Source organism: Pseudopipra pipra, chromosome 1 (assembly GCF_036250125.1).
Source record: "Pseudopipra pipra isolate bDixPip1 chromosome 1, bDixPip1.hap1, whole genome shotgun sequence".
Lineage (NCBI taxonomy): Eukaryota > Metazoa > Chordata > Aves > Passeriformes > Pipridae > Pseudopipra > Pseudopipra pipra.
The window spans coordinates 129,543,591-129,569,704 of NC_087549.1; the positions used below are offsets into that span (position 1 = coordinate 129,543,591).

General features: G+C 36.8%; 1 protein-coding gene across 4 annotated transcripts in view; it reads right to left on the reverse strand.

The window, feature by feature from the left end:
- The window catches only part of GLCCI1 (glucocorticoid induced 1), a 52,181-nt gene that overhangs the window by 22,105 nt on the left and 3,962 nt on the right, over positions 1-26,114 (reverse strand). For all 4 annotated transcript variants that reach the window (XM_064676581.1, XM_064676560.1, XM_064676570.1 and 1 more), the window contains exons 2-3: positions 9,951-10,102; positions 2,538-2,624 (exon numbers count right to left, since the gene is read on the reverse strand). In XM_064676581.1, coding sequence (XP_064532651.1) covers positions 2,538-2,624; positions 9,951-10,102 — 239 coding nt within the window. The remainder of the gene's footprint in view (positions 1-2,537; positions 2,625-9,950; positions 10,103-26,114) is intronic.

Sequence of the window (26,114 nt, forward strand, 5' to 3'; positions counted from 1 at the left end):
ACTCTTAAGACAAGCCAAGGAAACTACACACAGCTACCTACGTGTTTACTGTTGAATGCTATGGGAAACAATTCAAAATGCTGAGCAGAACACTGTTACCTACGTTACACATAACAAATGCAGTCGCCCAGGAGAAGGTGATATTTTTATATCCATTACTTAAGCTCTTGCTTTCAGGTGTCCACAGGTTTGTCAAATTTTCTCTGAAGTCTACTATGCAACGTTCTGCTCTCCTATCTCCTTCACATCAAGAACTTCATTACAAGTAGCAGAGGTGTTTTAAGAATGTGATTCAGAATGAAAAGGGGTCAGAAGAGATTTTTACCATTTTATGTGCCAAAACACATTATTGTAGCTTTTTCCCCAAGAAGCTCTGTTTTCCAGTGCTTTGGATAAAAAAGCCAAACATTTGCCTGGGGGTTCTTTATGCTGCAAAGGTCCCTTGGAAGAATCTTCGCATTTGGTGAAGCTTTAGCAAAAATTTCAGTTTGCACATGTTCAAGAAAGATGTCTGGAACTGGCAGTTACATTTACTAGTAATTCTGTCTCTAGTGGGTTTCACAGTTTGAACAGAACTGCCCCAAAGAATTTATCCTTCCAGGAACTGCAGATTACTGTGGCACAAAGAAACTGAGTGCCCAGAAACTGTTAGTATTGAACAAACTCTTAACAGCCCCCATCCCCCAGGCTTAAAGGTGAGCAAAAGGAAAAAGAAAGGGATAAAACAGAAACCAAACAATGCAGAGACAGAACTGACAAGGAGCTGGAAAGTAACAGAGTAAGAGCTCAAACAGGGGAAGGCAGGTGAGTACTGGCTGAATAATAAACACACAATGACACTGGGACTGTGAACTTGAGGAACTAGAAGGGCAAGAAAACTGGCCTGAGAAGCTGGAAAAAGGAAAACAGAGGAAGAGGAAGAACTGTAAGCTGGAGAAGACAAGGGCAGGTTTGAGAGTGAACAACTGTTGCAAAGTTTAGATAGAAACAACTCCCTTCCAACACAACCTATTTTGTCCATTGCAGTGTTCTATCAAAAAAAGGAACTATGAAACACATTGGCCACACATTGCTTATCTTTCTCTTGTGGTCAAGTACATAAAGAGGGTGGCAACCTAGCACAATAGGTCACTGCTATCAACTGGCAGAGACTTGCTTCCATGCTGAAGGTTTCACTATCACTGACAGCCACAGTCCTGTGGTGAAGAAGAGCTGCTTATTGCACAACCCGATAGGGAACTGCCAGAATATGAAGGATAGTGTCTCAGTAAAAGCAAGGAAGTGTTATCCTAGAAAAACAGATGCTACTTCTGTCCATAATTTCTTTGTGCTGGTGGACTGTTTTAAGCCAAGACTTTTCAGAAACAAAACTCCTTCTGCACTAATTTCTGGTCACTTCATTTGTGATTCTGAGTGCTTCCTCACAGCTGAAGTCATCCAGGCAACTGAAGGCCCATGCACCAACACATCAGGGTTTCATAAGAGGTACTCAGTGAGGCGGGAACAGACAACCCTCTTTGGATTAACCTCTCTTTGGCCCAGCTCCTCATCTATTGCCACCACTGGATTGCAAGATTATTCTGTATTTGTCAAATCTGATTTTAAAATTAAAGTAATTAAACTCCTTTTGACAACTACTCTTCCTATCAATGGCTTTCCAGAAGGGAACTATATACTGCCTCTAACATTGTCTCCTTAGATATTGCTCTCATTTTTGAATGTCCTATTCAACAGGGAGTCAGGAGAGAGGATGCAAGAAGCCTAGAGTACCAGTGAAAAGTTCCACCTCATGGGAACATGCTGCAAGATTCATTTTATAAAAAGAAAAGCGCGGTTCTTGAAGAGAGGCTACGCACTTCCTGACAGTGGCATGATGCCAAATGTAGGCCACTTATTAGGTTCTGGACAGACCTAGTTACATAAACTCTAGACAAAATGGAGGTTATTGGGAAAAAACCGTAACACTGTCATTTCAGCTGATCTGGAGAACATTTTACTATATCTACTTTCTCATGATGCAAATCCACTTCCCTTTTGGTGGGTTCTTCCTAGTTGCAATTGCAGTCTATAGCAAAATACGTATGATTAAAGTGCTCATACCATTACTGTACCAACACCTTTTCATTTTTGAAAGTGGTGTCCTCTCTATCTCTAACCTAAAACTTGAACAACATTTCTAAACAAGAATATGCTAACATACCACCTTACACTCTGCTTCCTTCAGGAGAGCATCATTAAAGAACAGAAAGCTAATTAAGGTAACCCTGAACAGAAAAATTAGTAAGCAACAAGCTGGTTCCTCAATGCTCACTCCGACCACTCTTTCACAGCAAAAACTTCATAGTATGCAGGGAGAAATTTCAACAAGCATAAAATAAGAATCACTCGTCAAAACTACTCTTACATTGGAGGTAAAATTTGTTTCAAAAGCAACAAAGGGGAGGGAAAGGGTGCAGTTTCCTGGACTCCAGATAGGGCTTAAAAAACGTCTTGGGCTTATCAAAACTTGAAAAGCTCCACTGTGCAAAACTTCTCACCTCTTTCAGTTGATCAGCACTTCCCCATGATGCTGAGCGCTGATGTGATCTCTTTTCTGCTCCTTCTTCAGCCCAACAGCTGGGTGTCTAGAGGGGGAAAAAAAAAAAGAAAATACACTGTACTTAATTCTCCAGGTAAGAAAAACTTCTGGCACAAATTACTGCTTTACCATTTAGGCAGCATCAGAGTTTAAGCATTATACATGAAGAATAAATTTCAGAATCTGATATGCAGCAGTAATAGTCTCAATAAATAAAAAGCAATATAAAAAACCAAGGCTTTGTAAACTTGCACTTACAAAGCATGAGGACAATGCACATTACTGAAGAAGCAATCAGAGGCCTGGCAATCCCAGACACCATTCTGCTTAGGAAGGAAGCTGGACACCACCTTGGGGAACACCACAAAACCAATGCCTGCAGCTCCTTGTTGCCCTGCAAAGGTAGGTGGGAGCAGCCCCCCAGGGCCAGGCCACCCTACACAAACGTGCCAGGCCAGGCATGGTACCATCATGCACACAACTGTAATTTCAGAGCATTGGCTACACCTTCACAACCACCACACTGCCACAGTATTATACAGCCTACAGCCCCACACCTAACTCATCAGTGCTAGTATTTAATGTGATCAGTCTCTCTGTGTGCACAGGGCTACATATCCCACTTGTGTTTTCTGCACTTTCCATGGTTTCAGCAGGGCTTTTTCTCTGCTATTTTTACACCATCAGGAATATGTCACCCAAAGGCCCAGCAAGCTGTGTGGATGACTAGAAAGCAAAACTGAAAAAATCTGTACTGAACTTTTTGCTGCATGTTCCCAGACTAGAAAAAACAAGTCCTTATATAAAAAATTAAGAGTTTTGTGTGCTTGTTACATGATTCTGTCATATAATACCCCCTTCTATTTGAGTGTGGGGAAGAAACCAGGAAGGTAATATGGTTATTGAAAAAAAAAAATAAATCAAAAGTGAAGAGTTAAAACAGTTACTTAAAAATATGTGGAAAACACAGATGTGCCTTAGCCAGGCAATCCTTGACTCTCATCACCCAAAGCACAGCCTCTGCCACATGAGTGTGCTAACTGTGTGTGCATCCACTTGCTCTGCATTTTAACAGAGCCACGTTCTGCGTAATTACTTGTTTTTGCAGACTGGGTACTTACCATCTCCCTGAAATGTGTGAAAACCATTGTGTTGGTTTTAAATGGTTTTTAAAACATTGAAGTGGCTTGCAGATTTCTAAGGAACTAGAGAAAATGGGAAAAATTTGGTTCTTTTTCAGAATCATGGGCTTTCACAACCTATTACAACTTACTTTCCAATTTAAATTGCTCTTTTCTTACAGTATTTTACTACATCCCAAGTACAGCTGGAACCATACAATTATACAGAAACAGAAAACTAGCAATGCAAAGGGAATTTTATGAAAATTTATCTCCCAAAGAGTGTTTTCTGAATACAATACTGCTCCATAATTTGGAGAACAACTCCAGGATGAAGGAGAAGCAGGCATTTGGGGTGTTTAAATACTTACTTGTAGTGCATGAGGGTATAGCAGGGATCACTACAAACTCATAGCCTTTTCTCTTAATAAAGAGAAAAGATACCAAGAATCTAAAAACCCAGTGACTTTCTCAATAAAGAGAAGTACATAGTTCAAAAACAAAACAAACATGTAGAAAGCAAGAGCTTGCTTGTATTTTTTAATAAACACAGATACTGATCCAGATAGCAAGGACAAAAAACAAAGTAGTAACAACACCCTGAAGACCTTCAGCAACACCACCAGTGACTGTCAGCAGAGAGGTGAGACTCCTTATATTGCAGTTGAAAATCAAAAGTAAAAATTAGAAAACATCCGTTCATTTAATACTAAATTTTGTACTTTCTCAAGTATGCTTTGACATTCTCTTCCACTCAAATACTACCTCCCTTGAGACAAAGATTACATGGTTGCTTCCACCTCTGGTAAACTGAGTCCAAACACAACCTTTCAATAATACATATACACCATCAGTATACAGGGGGCAGACTCTTTGTGAGCTTCAATTTTATTAGCAGCATTAGATGACAAATACTATATGATCTTTCTAGCACAGTATTGAAGTCAGGCAATGTTATATTACTGTGCTATTTGGAATCAGATGGAAAAAAAGAAAAAGCATTAAAAAAATAATATAAGCAGGTACCAGATTATTATAGCAAGCTAGTCCTCCTCAAACCCTAGAAAATGCTGTTTCTAAGTTACTGTAATCCACACTATATGAAGATTAGTTTGGGGTTCATAACCCCAAATCTTGATATTCGAGCAAAAGCTTTTAAAAAAGCAAAACAAACAGAAGCATTCCAGACTTGCTGCATTCAAATAGAAATTCTGTTTTTTAAAGTTTAGCTCACGTATGACCACCTCGTATCTCATTTAAATGCTGTCAATTTAGATCACAAATAAAATGGAGGTGTATGGCACCCATGATCTGTCACATTTCTTGAAAACTGTTTTCTCATCTTTATTTACAACTTCCACAAAACAGGCTTATCCATGGAAGCCTTCACTCGAAGCTGCAAGTGTACTTCCCATGTGTTAAACATATTCAAAATAATGGAAGTAAAAATATAACTCAAAATCGTGTTCGAAGAAAAATGCCCGAGTCACAATAAACAAAACCAAAGTTGCCACATCTCAAGTCAGGAACACAGTAAGAGAGGTCAGGCACTACCTGCAAAACTGGTAATATTTCAGAGCAGAAGCAAAAGTATGCATCACACAAGTATGCACTGAACTTCATGAAGGAGGATTAATGCTGGAAGTCTGAGAAAATAAGATTTTAGGAGAACCTTGAAAATATTACATAACACATGCTGCAGCTACAAGAGGTGGATGACTAGTTTTCAAACTGTGAAGGTTCGTGGCCCACTTCAGTTGACACGTGGGACAGGACGTGCTGAGAACACCATATATGGTTGGTCTCTTAGTCTTCACGTAAACCTCAATTACCATCATTCTAACTCACCCAGCCCCTTAGAGATGAGCACTTCTTCCAATACATTAAGTAATTCTGCCTTGCTTTTCCACCCATGTCAGGGACATACACCTACATTCTTTCCACTTCAATTAGATCAGAATGACTGCATAGAATACCAACCTACTTAAATCTAAAATAAGACTGAATTACTCTAAACGTCTCACATTTTATTGACAGTCCTTCCCTTCAATTACAATACCTAGCCTGCATCCCAGAATATCTACACAAGTCTAGGTTTTACAGGGGAAGCAGTAATGTTTTTGAAGAAACTCCACATTCAGAAGAAACCCAAGAGCAACACTAGAAGATAAAAACTGAGGGGTTTTCAGATATTTCCAAAGTATTCAAAGGCCCTCTAGAAATTTTACAGAAAGAAATGGCCTAAGGAGTTAGAAGTTAATTTGACTGCAGATGATAGCTCCTAAACATAAGACAGGTTAAATAAAGTTAGAATGATAAATTCATAGCTCTATGACACCTGTATCTTCTTCCCTGTAACTTCTGTCCAAAGTACATCATGAAATTATCTCATAAAATCAATGACAACTAATACACCAATAAAAAAGTTTCATGGAATTGAGCCTCTTGGTTTATGATGTTCATTTTAGAGCAAAAAAATTTCTACCCAGAAGGAAAAAAAAAAAGTGTCTAATGAGGGCTAACTACATTAAAGCCTTGACCTACACGTAAGAAAAACATATTTTAGCCAAGCATTTCAACCTAATAACTCTGCATTATTCTTTAGATGAGAGAGAAACAAAAATTCTGAGAGCCATTTTGCAAACTGTCTTCATTACCTACCTTCAATACCTAATTGCCATATACAATGAGAAAGGCATAACCAACAATACTGGACTCCAGTTTAAGTTGTCAGCTGGAAATCACTGGCTAATATTCCATTTGGTCATTTGTTCATTTCTTTGTATTATTTAGATTGAGAAAGATTACATAGACCAACTTTAATTGGCAATATTTAACTGGCATCAACATCATGTTTATCTCTAATCTCTCCTTTTTAATTTTGTAAGTATCTTTTATATTATTTAGCTACTGTCAAATAATTATATTAATCAACTCTGACAATTATCCAAATGTTTCTGAAGATTTCAAGGTTAGGGATAACCATTTGAACATTGAATTATTCCATACACTGTGAAGGGAGAAATACTTACATGATGAAGCATGAAGAAGCGGTGTACGAAACTGCTCCCAACAGAGACAGAAAAAACAGGGAAGAAAGCTATCCTGAGTTTTAAATGAGCTTAATGAAAAGTTCTGGTTTTACAAAAGGAGTGGAAAGTAGGACTGTGGAAGAGCTCAGGAAGGGGATCACAAAGTATATCAACACATGTAACTTCCTATAATAGAAAGTTTACCTGTATTTTTGAAATACTTAAAACACTACTAAATAAAATTGCATACCTCTAATTATCCAAAACATGCTACTTCCTAAAGATCAGCTAGTTCTGTGTGTCTGCAAACATACATACACTAATATAAACACATGCAGAATTCTGAGAAATACTGAACAGCATTAAGTATCACAATGCATAGTGTAACTATATTTTTCCAAAAGCAAATGTAACAACCTCACTTCTCTATTTTAAATCAAAACGTTTGAGGTAAGTAAGAGGGACACAGAAATATGAACCAGAGCTCCTATTCTCCAAGATGCAACAGAAACTAAACAAAACAAAATTCTGTTCCCTCTATTTAAATAGTGAGATACTGTTGATTTCTTTTTAATCATGGTTTTATTTTAGAAAAAGAAGTGTTTTATTCATGAGCATTATATAGGTTGAAAGAACTTAAGTGGGGAACAAGGACTTGGAATAAAACTCATTGAGGGCTCATCTGATCACAGTGAAGACCAGAAACTGACTCTCTTTTTTTAAAAACAAGAATTCTAAGAACAGCCATAATCATCACCTTAACAAAACTGCACAGAATTTGGATTTTAAATTAGTTTAAATTAAAATTTGGATTTTAATTAGAGACAAAAGGTACCCTTGAAAGAGAAATAATTATTCCACCTACAATGTAAGTTATACTGACAGCATTGTTCACGAGTTTAGAAGTAAAACAAGAGATAATTTATTCCCCAATGAAACATGCTCATAAAAAAATAGTTTACTGATTTCCATTATCTTTTTTAATTTATTTTGTTTGTAACATCTTCCATTCTGCTAAACTACCAAGTGTTATTATTTTTAGATAGTGTACACTATATGAACTCCCATGACTTAAACTGCTACTTAGCCAACAAACATGAAGCAGCAGAAGCACTTGTGCTGGTACTCAGGCAAAGTACAAGGCTTTAATTTAATTTAACTTAATTTGCCATGCATGCATCCTATCAACAACTTGGAAATCATCCTTAGTTCTTGAAATTAGATATACTTCAAACTACACAGAGTTCAAACAATAGAAAGCCACACACACAACCAAAACATAAGACAATGTTTTATGATCATCTACAAGCCTCTCTAGGAGCGTTTCATTTGAAAACAAAACAAAAAACCAAACTGGAAATCACTGTGCAAATCACTATGCTTGTTCCATTTTACATATTCATATGGTCCCAAGTAGTGACTCAATCTAAACACTGATACATGCTCGAGTTTGGCTAACATAATTCTTTGTTAGAAGATATCCACCAACCCTGCTCCTATCCCTTTGACATAATACTTTAACTTGTAATGACAACAGTACTGCCTCTCTTCTCTGTTACATTTGATTATGCTGAAAAGGTAAAACTTCATTTTCAGTTTCTGAATGAGGCAAAGGGAGGCAGCCAACAGTTCACATAACCTAAACACTTACTTGAGCTCACTAAGAAAGCAATTTTACTGCCAAATACTTGAAGCTCAAATATTTATAGAACAAGTTTGTTTATCTTTTCTGTAACTGGTGAAAAGGTTTGTTTGTGAATGTTAAAATATTCTATATTTTCTATTCATAACAGTACTTGCAAAGTTTGATATGGATATATGTTTTAAGAGAGGGGTTGAGAAATACGATAACTACAAAGCAGGCTACTGAAAATCTCCTGAATAGAAATTATGGTTTCAAACCAGAAAAGATCTTCAAGGAATAGTATTGTAAAAGGAAGGCACCTTGAAAGCCAGTCCAGGATTTAGAGCTTTTTAGGTAAATCTTTCATGACAGTAAATATGACTGCTGCTTCTTTTTTGCTAAAACTGACTGTTTTTAAAATAAATAAGCAGGACATGAAGACAGCATTTTCTTTAAAGGGTCCCATACAGTTCCTAAAAATTTCCTTGGAACATTTTAATCATCAGACTACCAAGTTCATTAAATAAGATTTCTGAAACACACAGATAGATCTTTTTTCTTTTCTAAGTATTCTATGCTTATCTTTCCCCCATCAGAGGACTTCCTGTGTTGCATTACACCGTATTTTGAAGAGACGAGGAAAATTATATATACTTGTCCAGAAAACTTCAGTATTACACAAAAAACTAGAACCACAGAACCTATTTAAAGATCCACAACGATGGACCAGAATCACAGCACAAGAGATAAGCAACTAATTAAAAACCATCCCTATACAGCCTATAGACTGAAAATACAACCAAAGAGAGTTAGTTTCTTTTCATTTCCAATTTAGTTTGAAACACAAACTCAGATGACTTACTCCATATCCCAACAGCACTGCTGAAAAATAAAGAATGCAGCTCCTCTGCTAATAATTTGGGAGGGTTAGAATTATGTGGGTTTTATTTGTTTGACAGTGATTATCTTTGAGGGCAACAAGCTCCAGGATGAGGAGGAAGCAGGCAAGAAACAACATTCACCTTTCTAGCCAAAGAGCAGTATGAATGCCACAGCAGCCCACCTGCCAGAGGTTCCTGCTAAGGACAGAGCCCTGAAGAGAATCCAACACTATCACAAGGGTATCAGGCCATCAATAACCTCAAGTTAGCCTTCCCTCAATTCCCCCCCAGACACAAATACACTTTTTGAGAGTGGCAGATTTTTTACCCCGATTTAGTAAACTCTTTAGTTTGTCAGCCACTGCTATACGGAATTTTTTTCTTTTTTTTTAAATAACACTCAGCATAATTTTGCATATAGCAGCTTAAAAATAAACCAGATACAAGGCCGAGATGGAAATCTGCTTATTTAGCCTCAACAGATCTGCCCACATACCGATATTTTTAACAACTGTTTTCTAAAAGCATAAAAATATTAACATCACACACCATGTTACTGCATTGACACTGCTTAAAAAAAGACTACCATACCCTATTTTTAGGGTTTCATATTTATAGTAAGATTACGTGAATCCACATTTCTTCAGAATTAAATTGAGTAGACATCAATTAATTATTTGAAACATCTCTGTTGTCTTGTTTTACAGCTTTTACCTGAGTAGATTTATCTTTCATACATGAAGGGTAGTGTACATGGGGATCACGTGGCCACTGTCCTGTGAGGTAAGGTCCTGTTATTGTGTCCAAAGAAGAAGTTCGCCTTATGGTACCAGAAGTTCTGATTTGCTGGGATTTTGGCCTGTCCACTGTAGAAAACCAGAACAAAACCAACAAAAAAGTCAGGCTAAATTTGATGTGAAATGTTAAAAGCTAGCTATGACAAATAATGGCAAGAACACATCAGAAACCTTTGTCTCAATGCCAAGCTGAAAAGAATGCCATCCCATCAAAGCAAATAACATCAAAGAAGAAAAACAAATACAAAAGAGAAAACTTAACAGTCACAAAACCCCCAATGCTTAAAGTGTTTATATCTGCAAAGAACTGGGCTACTTACGCTATATATTTTCATCAACAAAAAACATCAAGCAAATTAAATACAGTGAGGATGCAATTCAGGAAAGCCAGACACACAGAAATAGAAAATATAACATAGTATAACATTAAGTTAGCTTGCTTAGCTTTCTAAATACTAAAACACAAACCATGACAAAAATTATGGTTCTTAAGAAGATGTACATCCAATTTATTGCTCTTGTGTACGTCATTCCATATTATTTACAAGATCCCACTACAGGCCTTAGCAAGCTGAGAGCATGACTGTGTCTTTCCCTCTGACAGAGCTCGGTTCAAAGCAGCTGCCTTGCTTGCTTTTGCTCATCACGGTGCCTGCACTTCTTGACTCCTTCCTGGACTTCTCTCCCCATACACCTAGATCATGGAACACTTCTTGCATTTCATTTGGAAAGCAGAGTGTGGAGTGATTTGTGAGATTGATGTGGGAAAGAACAGTTTTAGACCATGTTCTCTTGATCATCCTGCTTTGTCCTTTAGACAAAATTACTTCATATACTCATTTTCTAGACTTCACATTAGCCAACCTAAGCCCTACATTGCAGCTACTGTCTGTTTTGCTCACCCCTACTAAAATAAATTAGCAAGTATGCTTATTTCCAAATTAATCATGTGCTATGCACTGATCTGACCCACCAAAACCCTACTCACTGCTCAGAACATGAGAGCAGACCTGCTGGCACACTTCTGAATACAAACATGGCCACTGGCCTTCACAAGCATTTTCAATATCACCTAGAACTGATGGATCTCCAAAGGCTGAGTCAATCATCAATGTGTTATGTAACATTCAGCATAATTATTTGGGTATAGCTTGCACTAATACAGCATGGTTATAGATATATGAACATGACAATGTTAAAACAGACCATTTTAGACAAATATAAGCCACTGAAACACTTCATTAGCTACTCATTTCAAGTGAAGAATTCTAAATAATGGCATGAATTGGATATATGGTAATACATCATGCTGCCCTTTATGCAATATAATTGTTCTGACTGCCTTAAATATAAATCAAATCCCTACCATTTCAAACAGAACTATCCTTACAGAATTCCAATTGTGACCAATATCCATTTTAAGAAATATCTTTGAACAATTAAAAGCAGCATGAAATCCAAAATAAAGATGACAAATTTTAAAAATGAAACTAGTTTTTACATTTGCACTGAAACACAAGTGTACCTAAGGGGTACATAGCTACAAAGCATTCTTCCAACTGTCCTTGTCATGCTATGGCACTACGCTACTCTCTTAGGTAGCCCAAGTTTTGAAAATTTCTCAAAAACACTTTTTAAAATAAGTTAGAGACAAAGCACAGATAAACAGGCAAAGACAATGTCTGAAGATGAGGAAATAAAGACTAAGTATACCTTTGCAAACTTTACATTTAAAAAGTCTTGCTGCCAAAAGAAACCAACCAAGAAAGCACAAGCCCAAAAACCACAAATAAAATATATACAATCAGATAATGAGCTAAGGTCTGTGTCTTGTTCTACACCCAGAGGAAAGGCAACAGCAATCCCATAACGACTAACATAATACCATTACAACACAACAGAAAAAAAAGGCACTACCAAAAGTTACTACATTTTTGTTTTTCCATGGTAATCTTGGAAGTGGACTGCAGGACACTGTCAAACCCTAAAGCCAGGGAAACAAAAACTTGAAGACATGGTTTAAAAAGTCCCTACTCTTCTTCAGCATTCCTATGACTTACAGGAAACAAACCACTTCTCAAATGCACGAACCAATTCAAGTTAACACTAATTTAATGCCATCCCTATTCCACTGTTGTCTATGCTCTTTCCATTGCCTTTGAGACGGCATGCACAGATATGTGAACCCACCTACTACAGTGATTCACTGAGTTAAACATAAAGACAACTAAAATGCATTCCCTCAAAGTCATAAATACACAGTTTTCCCCGTGACAGGCAGAGCTGACATAACAGAATGGGCAGAAACAACCCCAGGAGAGCGAAAAGGAACAGCAAGGCTGCAGCAGCATTGAGCTCTGTTCAATAATAGTTTCAGCTCCTCCCCCTTGATATCATTAGATCATAAAAAAATACAGAAAAAGGGATCTGTAAGCATGAAATTTGAAGGGATGTCTACAAGTTAGCATTTGACAAATTGTCTTGTACAGTAATGTACTTAGAGATGACAGGATGTCACGGAGAGCACCATTGTACTGGACCACAACAGTGGCACATCAGATCAGCTTAAACTGTTCTCTAAATATTAAACCTGCTCTCAGGATTTATTTCTTAATTTTGCTTTTCTCACCTCATCCTAAGTCTGGCTTCTCACTATGCTAGGGAGCTACTACAAAACTTTCACTTCTCCCCAAACTTTCATTATCAATGAAATGTTGATGCTACTGTCATGAATATCCTTCTCCAGACCAAATCACTTTCTCTGGATAGAAAATTAATGCTTCTCACAGAATCAAGTACCATCTGACAGCTGAAGCACTTCAACAGCTCCTGGACACAGCCAACAGACTTCAGCATTCAAAAAGGTTTCAACACTATCAAGACATCTCTAAAGTTATAGACTGATTTTATGCAAGTTTCAGACTACACCTCATCTGACAATATCTAAGCATATGAATGAGTGAGTAAGAAGGATTCTATTGTCTTCCTCAGTAACATCTAACACATCTCACAAGAAGCTCAGCTCTACCTCCAGAACAGGTGAACTTGGGAGAACAGCACTGAAGCAGTGTAATGTTACCTGAAAAAGTCAGCTAGAAATTAGAAAAGCAAAATATAAGCTCGCAGGAAGGTAAAATACCCCATGTGTTATTTAAAATATGACACAAGTTTAATGGCATGTATTTAGAGCCTACTGCTACACTATTCTAGTTATAAATAATGTTACACAGAATGACAGAAGGGTCCACCTCAATACTACAGCTGGTGAAATTCGGCATGATCCTTCCTCCCAGCAGGAACCAACTAAAATAAACTGCATGAAATCACAGTTCTGCATGCTGGATTGAGAGCAAAGAGAATCCTAGTTATACCACCTAGACTGACTGAAAAAAGGTTTTCATTTCTCTGACAGCAAAATGTAATTCAGTAAGAGACTAACACGACAGCTCTTTTGAAAAGGACATAGGGCTCAAATAAAACCATCTGCTACAGCTCTAAAATGAAGAGCTTGCCTTCCCATGCAGCATAGAGGCAGCTAACCTGTGCATAATCTGAAAGCCATGTTCACAGTCCATTTTTAGCTTAAAGAATGCTTTGTGCCACACATACATGGAGGAAAATCACCTGCAGCTGAAGAGCATTGGCAGCATTATAAAAACTGCTTCAGCTAAATCCAACAGAGCTTGTCTATCAGCATCTTTTCTTCCCATCTTTCTCTCAGCAGTGAGCAAATGCTGTTCAAGTTTGGCAAGACCCTTTCCATTCACATCCTTGCATGGATATAACCAGCTTCAAAAGACTAAATTACCTTAGGAACTTCTCAGATGACAGAGACTCTTCTCAAGTTGAGTCAAAAACACGAAGTATTAATATTGTCATCTCATTATTGATGTCAGCTAATTGTGACACTCTCTTGCCATAAGATTAGACAACATTCTTGCAGTAAGATCTTGATTTTTCTCTTGAAAGTTTGTTTTAACTTAAACTATCAAGCCAAGAAGCCAAGTTATGACATTGTGAAATATCAGTACTAAATTCCACAATAAAGTTTCATGAGATGTTTCTCTTCAGTTTAGTTACCAGCACTCTACACAACATTCTGGTTAAGAGCTACTACTGAAGTGACTCCCAAGCTTAGGACTCATCCATTCCTGAAGAATTTCAGATTTTACATATGAAATGAATATTAATTCCAAAAATACTCAAGACTCTTGGAAGTTCTCACTTCAGTGGACATCCCCAGTCTGCTTAAGACAGTTTTCAAGAGCCACAAAGTCAGAGTTCTAGTCGTCCGGTCTGAAAGATATGCAGAGACTGTATATCGCCCTACGAACGAGTATCAGGTATTTCTAGAGCATTCCTACTGGGCATGACAACAAATTTACAACAATCTACAAACCCAACCAGATGCAGAAGTGTCTGTGTAAATGCCTCTTAAATAATGAAGCACCTGGGAATGCAGTCCAAGAAATCATAAACTAGAAATGGAAAGCTGAATATTAAAGAATGGTGACCCACGGTGACCTTTAAGAAGGATGGCCCAACACCACTTAGGCCACAGTTCCCACAGCAGCTACTGATGACTGTTCCACACATGTAGCTAAAATTCCCCTCTTCTGTTACACCTTGTACAAGCATGAAAGATGGACACCTCTCCTCTTCCTTGCTTTGGACAGCGATTCCTTGAGTACCACAACAAGCAGATTTTCAGATTCAAGACGAGTAAGTCTAGGACAAGTCTGGGCAAGGGGGTTTGCCTTTCTGTTTGCTTTTTAAGCAAGTATATAGTGACACTGCACTGATTCCTGAATGTATAACTGATTGTTCTTTTCTGCTCTGATTATATAGGTAGATGATCAAACTGGTGCATGTTTATTTGCAGAACTTGTCTCTATGACTTTGCAAGGAAAAAAACTGAATAATGGGGATTTAGAGGCCATTCAAAAAAAATATTTCAATCTTCACTCTCAAGAAGGCTTTTCTCTTGTAACTGGAGCCAAAATCTCTCATGAAAAAGATTAACAAGGGATTTGGGGTACCCTGAAGTTTTACTCCAGAGGACAGATCTACTGGCTCAAAAGACATTTCCCATTTGCCAGTGACTGACAGACTTGTTTCTGACCCAATCTGCAAACTGGCTGAATGACTGCATTAATGGTTCAGAGCACAGTGTTTCCCATGTACTGTTCATAGAAAATAACTAAAAATAGGATTTTAAATAGCATCTTAAAAAAAACACTACAGTCTAATATGTAATTGAAAAGACGTGAAGTTACTGCACTTTCCTTCATAATTTCAAATTATACAGCTTAATATCTTTAACAGCTTAAAACAAAGCAAAACACTAGCTTTTTCAAACATTTAAAATGCAGTAAAATATTTTGCTACCAAAATTATACTTGTTAGAGGATATAAGAAGACACAGTCATTTTAAGTTACCTTCTGATACATCTCTAAAAGTACTGTACATTCAGCTCCATACAACGTCTGTCTTCATTATGTGCACCACATTGGTTTTGGTTCAGTTGTACCAACTTCAGAAATTATTCCCAAGTTTCTATTTTTAGAAATCAAGAGAGAGAATGACTAAAAATGAAGAGAGAATGACATTCTGAAGTAAATACTCTAAACAGACTGACACAATCCACTCTTAATTTCCTCTCATTATCCTAACTGAATAAAAAAGGCACAGAACAGCACCATAATCTAACCAAGGCTCCAACAACCAAACTGAAAAAGCAGAAAACAAGATCTCTCTTGATGAGATCTAAGGTCTTTTCAGAAATCCAGGTCCATGAATTATGTTCTTCCTACATGCAAAAATCTTCAGGAGAGAAAAAAAAATAAAGAGGGGAACTAGTCTTCCACACAGATCATTCTACAGTTTGGTAGTCAGGGCAGATTTGATTTTATACCTGACAAGGCTTATGAGGATTCAAACTGAACTGTATAAAACACAAGTCTGTGAAGACAGGAGGTAGCCTGTACTGGGAAAACAAAGTAAAACAAAACCAGCTTGGTGCTTCAAAGGAAAATCATACACACTGACCCACAGCACAGGACTTAGAAATCAACCATATTGATTTATCTTTTATCAATATGACTAACACACCTAGAGAGGGAAGAGGTCTTCTCATTAGTCACTGAATCCAACCAGCATACCAAGGCATTTCCTTCCATCAAATAGGCTTCATGCACAACCCTTCAAGGACACATAGCTCCATTCACCTAACTGCACATGCAAGAAGGCACAAGGCACAGAGCTAGGCTATAGATTCCCAGAGGAAGCGGGACACGTTGGATGAATTTGCTGGCATATTTCACTGGACCTACAGCTGACTCAATCTTGGTTGCCTATGCATGTATGTTGAAGTAAGGTCTCTGCCTCCTGTCCCTTATTCCAATCAATTACAGATCAAGTAAAACGTGACTGCAAATATCTTTCAGAAGTCAGATTTTGTTCACAGCAAAACTCCCCTGTTTAAAATCAACATTATCCTTAGGATCAAACATAGAAAGAACGCTCTAATCTCAGTAAGAAAAGTAAACAAACCATCTGGCAGAAAGTTTCAGTGCTCTAAAGCTAAGTTATTCGTCTAACAAGGATTACTGCTGGCATGTATAGGACCTGTGGCATTTAATATCACAAAAGCCTGCTTTGTTCAACAGATGTAACCTACACATTTGCACTCTTCTAACAGGACGCCATGTAGGTAAAACACTACTTTCAAATCTTTCAGATTTTTATGTATTTCACATGTTTAGAATTTTTTTTCTTAGTTATTACTTCAACTTTAAACACCACACAAATACCTAAATTTAGTATCATTTAATAAAGTATCTAAAAACGTTCCTAATTTAAGAATTTTAAACAAAATTGATTTGAGCTCAGCAGCTAAGTACTTTAGAAAAAACACACCAAAACACACAATTGGCCATTAACTGTTATGTACTTCAGTAGATACAGAAAATTTTCCTCCTTTTAGTTCATTAATTTAGATCTTCTGAATGATCTATTCTATCTATCCAATACTGAGAACCAATTTGGGAACCAAAAACAGTACTAAAGCTTGGGGTGTTATTTTTTTTCTTCCGGTATATTAATAAACAAAGTCTTGAAGGTCATTATAAACACAATTAATTCAGTAACTAAAGAAACTACCACCTCTGTTGAATAAATTTGGTGACACTGAATGGATGTCTGGTGTTGTTATAACAACAATACTTAAAATCTAATAAGATGGAGAAAGTGAGGGGTTTGTAACACTTTATTCTAATTCCACTTTCCATAAAAATGCAGCTGGACATAACAAATTAAACAACTTAAATCAGAATGCATGATTCACCATTTTCATAATCAAAATACTCAAAGAACTGTAATCAATGCACAGGGGCTATACAATGCCATCATAATGATCACCATTAGAGATAGAAAGCATTCTCCTAGTTAGGGCTAAGTATACTAAACAAGAATAGTAATTTTATCTGAAAAAAATATTGAAAAACAGAAATGTAAAACCAGATTAAAACTGATTGCCTACATCAGTGTCCAACTTTAATGGTTAAATAAATTACCTTTTCATTATCAGTTAAAGACACAGAAACAAAGGACTAGAAACAACTTCCTAAACCTGGAGCCCACTTCGCAGCTATCACTGACAAAACACAATAACTTCAAAAAAGATTACAAACTCAGTCTTACAGCATCTGAGTATTTTGCCCTCATGATTCCTACTGGAAATGTGATCCAGGAAGATTTTTTTCCCCTGATGGTTTCAAGTCTACTTATAGTTTTCTATATAAACATTTACCATCTCAAACCAATTCACTAATCGTGTCCTAGCACTAACTTCAGCTCTTTCTTCTCAACTCTCCATGCCCTGGATTCTAAAAAAGCAACTGTATTTTCACGCAGAGCAGATTTTTTTAACATCACACGGTAGAACTCCTAACCTAGTAGTCCTTCTCTGGGTCTGCTCCAGTTTGATTCTACCTTTCTTGAATTGTGGAGAACCAGAGGAGTGTGAGGGATCCCATATGATGCCTCATCAGGCTCCTGTGTGGCCAGCTACTCTTCATGCAAGACCTGCCCTGGGCCCAGTACTTTTTCAGTCACTTCTTGTTGGCATGATCACTCAACTCCACCCTCCAGCATTTTCAAATCAGATGTTCCTCCTTTGAGGAAAAGATATTCTGCTCAAGTACAACCTCACATACATATACCTCCCCTTTTTTCTTTTTAACTTTTAAATCTCACTTTTCAAACTTATTATTTCAATTCCCATGGTTCTTAAACTCTTCTTGCATAATCTTCCTGCATACTAATTAAACCTCTCAAAATTCATGAAGCATTTCATCACCCTAATTTTAAAATTTGCCTAAGCAGATAAGATCTACTTCCCATCTAGGAAATCAGTTTTCCTAACAAAACCACCAAGTTAGCATGACACAACTTGGAAGCTCATTTTGCACTTCAACAGTTCTCTCTGGTTTCCACCATCCCTTCAAATTTCTTCTGAAGTTTCACCAACTGGTGTCTATATTTTAGAACTGGATGCAATGTTTTTCACATATTTAAAACATCAGCATTGTACATTCTATGCTCAGGTATCTACTATCAAATGGTGTCACCTCCTATTTACAAGACTGCCTTAGAAATTTGAAGGCAAGTGTCAATTTCTGAGTAGGTTTTTCTAAAATCCTGCAATGGAGATCTCTGAACTGACTTTATTAAAATATGCAATCTGTATTTATTATAGTCTCAGTTATTCCTAATTCCAAATTACTCTCATCCTTTACAATTTTTTTCCTAAATCTTTCTGGGTTAAAAATCACTGCCATTATGGAAGTGATTTCTTAAGACTTTGTTCTTGTGAGCAGAAAGCATTAAAAAAAAATCTGTGTTATTTCCTCTGAGATTTTTCCTACTACTCCTTAGAGTTAATTTTGAAACCATACATTCTAGCAAATCAGTCTCAGATCACTCTTCATCTTTTTTTCTTGGTATCGAACAGCTGCAACTACTTTTTCCTTATTTTCCAATTTGCTTGTTTCTACTGTCTGTCTTAAAGCATAAAAAGTCTAAGTCTGTTCGGGTTTTAACAATTCTCACTTTCAAAAAGTGATTGATAATACGACATTCTTTCCTCAGTTCTCCCTGCTGTATCTTGCAGGCTCTCTGTTTATTCCTAGCAGCCTTTTTGAGGTAAGTGTCCAAACAATCAGATCAAATCCTTGAGGTTTTCTATGTCTGAAAGACTCCAATAGTGTTTACATTTTTCATTAAAACAGATTCTCTTTGTATTGAAGACAGTGTAACACTGTCAGACAATTTTTCGAACTATTTCCTTCTGAAATCCAAAACTTTACTCCAGATTTATAGATTTTAAACAATATCTCTATGTAGGATCTTTTGTTTTGCTATATATGCATGCAAATTTGCAGAACTAAACTAAGGCTAGATCTAACATTTACTGTATATATAGTGTCAGCACAATCATTTCTTCCCCTTCTCCCACATTTTCAATTGCCACACTTGGTAATTCCTATCTTCAATGTGGCCAATCTGAGTTTCTGCTACAAGTCCTGCAATCAAAAGATCTCTCTGCATCCTTCAACTTCATATTAAAGGCTATACACAGCACTAAACAAAATCATGAGACTCCAATCATCTTAATAGGCTATATCTGTCTTTGGAAGAAATTCAGGTAGATATATGCATCAGTTTCTCACATCTAATATTTTAAATAATATATGGACTGCACACATTGATAAACAATTTGTTTTGAAAGAATGAGTCTCCCTTTCTTACAGTAATGCTTAAAGTTTATTTGGATCTCCAGTGTGGACAATGTCCTACATTGAATATGTGTCTCCAGTCACTTCCTTGTATGGATATTTCTCAAATACACATTACTTTTCAACATGCATTAGTTAATTACATTTTTGCCCATTAGAATTTTCTCTCTTTCAGATTAGGACTTTTTCTTGTCCCCCTTGAAAAGAACATCAAGTATTTCAAACGTATTTTATGGTTTCTTTGTGGGGGAAGAAAACATTGCAAAGATAATTATTCTGGGCACAGTATCAGGTACAAAAAAGGAGCCACTGAAAGTGAAATACCAGAGAAATCAGAGGATGAGAGAAGGAAAGTATAAGGTATTTCATTGTCAATTGCCACAGTTAAGCAGACACAGCTATCAGTTAAGAATGAAAATTTAAGACCTTCAACAGAAATTTACTTCTGTGAAGACAGCTTCTCCTTTAACCTGGCAAGCTTCCCAACTACTGTGTAAACCTAAGTTTCATTCTGCATTCTTCAGCAGTTAGCTGATATTTTTAGAGTCACACTGGTCAAAGTCTGTTCCGGGGCACTCAGCATAAAGCTGGGTTTAACTTTTAGTGACCAAGTCAACTCTCCATTGCTTTGAAAAGCAGAAAGTTAAGATATACAACATGTATAACAAAAGATTTAGAATAATATATGCTGGATACAGAGGTGTAACACCTAAATGCATAGCGTCAACACTGCAAAGCTTCCTGGGTTTCACAATGTACTTTCCAGGGCTCCAGAAAGACTGATTAGCTGACACATGGCACTGAATTTAAGCTGACTCTGTACAAGAAGTACCCTCACCAAATCCCTCCAGAGCACACACTGCACCACAGTATAGATACCTGCTATAATCACCAGCATTTTCTAGTCTTACTGGGTTAGTGAGGTCTGCTGTGACGTACAGAAAGGGTATTACTGAGACCATGTCAAATACCTACAGAAACTCACAGGTCTTGTGGAGCTGGCTCCTCCACACTGTGTGTCTTTGTGGCCTGATGTCCGGAAACACAGTCCAAAATTTACAAGGTTTATCCAGCAACATTTCTGATCCTGCACGGGTACAGTGCTTCATCTATTGAAAGCAACTGCACTGTTATCCCTGGGAGCTACACGTTCACAAACCTGGGCACGTATATCTGCACTTAGTAGCCAATTGCTGACTGCATGACATAATTTGAAGAAGTAGAGTTTGTATTTACAGACTAATTTCTGCAGACTACAATTCATTGAATTAGCTAGTGATCAAATACTGAATAATCAAAACTTGTTTTCTGGTAAGAATACATTATTTCCAAATCACAGCTTAGTCTCCAAAGGTTGAGAAATTAGAGTTTTGAATTTTTTTTAGTACTGCAGCCTAAGCATCTGTATTAGAATATTTAGCTTTTTTCTAACCATGAAGCTTTCTTAAAAATGACGGTATTCAGGTAAGCCAGCTAGCAAACCTTCACAAATTATTTATTTCAGAATTCCAGAATAAGCACTGTACACCAAAACGGAGATTAAAAGGCACACAATGACAATACCCATATTGCCATACCATTTAATTGGTTCACAACTGAGCAGTTACTTTTACAGGAAACATTTCTAAAAGACAGATGTAGACATACTGCATAAATTAGTTTCAAGTTTGTAGTATGAACACTAGTGATCTTGCAATGAAGGCAGAAATCAGTGTTAATTCTTGAAATTCAGAAGTGCATCTACAACTAATCTCCTTGCTTAATGCCTGGTGGTGTGAGCAAAGGAAAGGAGGATGAAGCTAACCTTGTTCATGCAGGCGACTTGCACTGTTCAAGGAATGGGACACTTAACTAATTATTATTCTGGTCTACACTATCTCGCTGCAGATTGAGAAGAAAATATCCTACAGGGGATTTCAAATTATTCAAGAACCATGACAGAGCTGCTATCATACTGTTCTTAGTCACTGCTCTTATGAGCAAAATATGACACACCTCCTAAAGAGGAAACAGAATATGCAGTTTGGGTAAAACCAGCTTCAGGTTGTGCAAAACAAGTGGCATATAAGAACTAATGCTGTTAATCACTCACTTGTATTTGATTCACAGAATAATACCCATTGCAAACAGCTACTCCTCAATTTAACACTCACAACAGTGAAAGTTACGTTCTTATAAACACCAACACCTGTGTCATCATTTGTTAGCACACATGCAACACTAAATAAGGAGGTCTAATACAGTACCCTGCATTAAGGTTTCAAAACTAGCAGGCTCATAACATTTTACGACCTACTGGGAAGCATGTACAGTCTCCAAAGCAGCAATATCTAATATGGAAAGCTAATTAAGAGATCTACTACAACAAAAAACGTAAACTTTCCATCAAAACCATCTTCACTGACCCAACACCAACTGGTTAGGTTAATTTCTATTTACAAATTGTTTGTGCAGGAAACTTACGTGTAGACACCCACACCTCCTGGGTGCATTTTTCTCCCTATCAGAGAAAACTAATCTGTTTCTAACAGGGTGACAATAGTTTGGTACAAAGCAGCAGCAGCAGCTAATAAGAAGTGGTGCATATACCAAAAGAGCAGAGAAAGTGTAGGAGTGAAATGAACACGACCAGGGCAGAGACAGGATTACAAGGCCAGAGACAGCAGGCTGAGGGCACTCCCCAGCACGGTCTCACCTGGCCTGGCTGTGTTTCCAGATTTTCCAGGAGTTACATGCCTTCTTCTGTCTTAGTAACAGAAGACAGACACAGTCTGAGCAAAGTTATCACCAAACAGTCCAAGGGGACAATGTAAGGAAACAGCCCTAGTCCTACATCCAGATCACACAGCTGGTAGATTAAGAAAGGGTTCCTGACAGAGCATGTATTTCAGTGTCAAATATGGATTAATGCTTCCATGGATGAGTTCACAGCTTTGGAAAAATAAGAGCTGGAGAGACCAACTCACCATTCAAAAGGATTGGTATTACACACTGTATCATGATACTCTGTGTGGTATCCATACTGCAGAAGTCTCAAATTTTCATCCCTTTCAGGACCCATCAGCTATTTTCACACTTTAGCATTTAGTTTCCAATTCAAAAATAGTCGTAATACAAATACTAGTAATGAATTTCAGAATCAAATCAGATGGGGAAAAAAGCATGACTGAAGGACAATCTAATTTGGGAAGAAGTAAATACACACTGGGAATTATTACTCTGAATTAGATTATTAAGTACAATCACCCATTTTCTTTCACCCTAATTTCCAATTCTCTTCATTTTGCAACTGCCCATACCTTAAAAATGGTGACACAAAAGAAAAGGGCATAATCTCAGGCTGACAAGTTGCTGTGATGTATCCCTTCTAATGATGAGATATGAATAATATTTTACTTGCCTGAAAATGCCTTAAGCCATTGAAATGCCTTAAGCTTGTTTAGGCACTACAAGTTTACATGAGAGGCAGCACTGAAACAGAGAGAACTCAATGCATTTAAACACTAACATTAAAGCAAGATAACGATCATTAACAGTTAACTATCTTAATCCTTGAGCAAAATTTTCCAGTTGTGTATCTTTAATACAGCATCGTTTTATTCATCTATAAAAGACATTTAAAAAAAAACGCTAGTTGATGTTTAAACCCTACTACTTTAACAACTTCTCCTCAACATATGCAAAATCCATGGGGAACTAACTATTGTGTCAAGTGCTGGCAACAGTCTTTTCTACCGAAGCAATTGCCAACTGATTTAAACAGGAACTTTCATTTTTCACTACAGGTTAAAAAATGTTATTACCTTCTTCAGATGAAGATCAACTGATGAAGTCCCATTAAAAAAGTATTTAAAATATTCACTTACACTGAAACATTGAGGAGCATATACTCTATTTCCAATACATCTGCATTGCTACAACTACTGCTTTCAAGCCCAGACTGAACTTAAACTTCAGAATTACTTCATCAGTTATCTTTATTATTTTTTTCATGATGATATATAGAGTAGTATCATGAACTCCATTTTAAAAATAACTGGCTTTCCACTGTGAATTTTAGCTATACAGCAAAATGTGTCAGTCTACACCTGGCAAACACTGATTTTTTTGGTAAGATTTTAAGATACACTCCCTTCATCTACCCTCTCTGCATTTTAAGATCTATTTTAAGAACCTCCAGTCCCCCCACTATCACGGGAAAGAAAACAACAAAACACAGGAACCATGAATTTCAGAAACCAAACTGCAGTATTTGCCACTGTTTTACTATGCATAGATGTTGGCAAGTAACTTGAGTTTAGCCATACATAATGCACATACATTACTTGCTTACACCCAAAGAATAAGAATTAAAGGTCAAGTAGTGATTTAAAATAGGTATATGCATATACTTTGTAAGTTATTTTTTTCCATGAGGCAGGGAGGTTCTTTCTTCATAGCTAACGCCTTGCCACAGCACTGCTCAAATTCAATGGAGAAAATACCTATCTATTTTTCTTTCCTGCAGTTTAACACCTGAAAGAAGCTAAATTAATTTGTTTTAGGAAGCATATTTATACAGGACATCTAACACACTATTCTCACTTAAAGTGATGTTAAAACATGTAACTAAAAAGCCTCGCAGTTCAAGACAACTGGATCAAATTTAGCCAGTGTCTTTTATTTCACCATATATTCCAATGAAAGCTATTTTGAGAAGACAGAGGGACAAAGCTGGAGCAAAACTGTTTTGGCCATACAATTATGGGAATACTGCTATTATTCAAGCATCAGGAAATAGGAAGCGTCACAAAAATTACTTCCTTACCTACATTTGTTAGAAATAAAGGAAAGGTCTTCTTGATCTTTTGGCTTATGATGCCAAAATATTGGATGGCTTGAATCCAGGCTATTAAAACACTTCTGCCTTTTGAAGTTTGAATTTTAGGGTGGGGGGGTTTAATACTGATATCCCTTACCAGTCTAGAGATCAGCAATATTGTCTGTCTTACGCCACTCCTCACTCCACTAGTCTAAAAAGAGATATATATACTTCTTACTCAGGACTGGGTTATGCAGTTGTTTTGCATCTTTTCTAATTCCTTTCTCTCACTAATGTTGGCAATGCTTCAGGAGTTATTTTGGGAAGTAAAAGACACTGGGAACCTTTAACAGCCAAATTGATTACAGAATTTTTCCTATGTCCTTAAAACTAATGTTTGTCTTCAGTATTTGACACGGAAAAAAGTTTGTGCTATAAACTGTGTAAATGAAAGGCAGAAAAGTATGAAGCGTAATATTACAGTACGACCAGAGTTAATACTAAACAAATCAAAGCATTTGATGAAAAAAATGTTGAACCTGAATCATATAGAAGTCATTTACACCCTCCACGTAAACAAAATATTCACACGATGTGAAAAAAAGCCACCCTAACAGGAAACTCACTCTCATATTTATACAAGCTACTTTACATAACAACAGAAACTACTGATTTTATCCAGGCAAGGCAAGAAAGAAAACAACTTGCTTTTTTTCTTAAAAGACACATCCACAAGCAAATAATAAGTTCTGTTTAACATGTCCAAGGGTTTGGCTTTTTTTGATTATTACTGGAATGTACTTTGTCATAAACCACCCAGCTTCAAATTCTGTTGATTGTGTTATGTTATGCACTCAGAGTTCTATCAGATATATTCCCTCTTAGAAAACCATGTGTTATTACATTCAACCAGACGCTTTTTCCATTGCCAACTCTCCAAAACATGAACACACACTATAAAAAAAAAAAAAATCTGCTAGTAAGGAATAAACATGTTTCAAGAAAGAGGAAAGGAACAGACTTGCACACAGCAGGTTTATCCTACGGTATCAGAAGGTTTTTCCCTATCTTCTTCCTTTTTTTTTTTAGCACCCTGAAAACAGTATATAGCATTCATGATTTCTTGCCCATTCAGTATCAATACTACCAAATACTAATACTGGCATTGACGGTTTCCTAACAACTAAAAATACCCAAATTTTCTTAAAGGAAATATCATCAAATTATTAAATGTTTACATTCTAAACAGGCAGGGTGTTGCTGCAGAACAAAAACATTTACAGCATGGTAGAAAGAAGGGAGAGAAAAAGATGATGATGGGAAGAAAAACAGAACATGCTGCTTTCATTCATGTAGTGGTGATGTCAGTGTCTGCAATGGTAGTTGCAGTGACCTGTAGAGGCTCAAAGCTGGAGTGTTTTCACAGAAATCTCCTTTATAAAAAGAACCTCTGGCAAATTACTAAAATATCCACAACAAAAT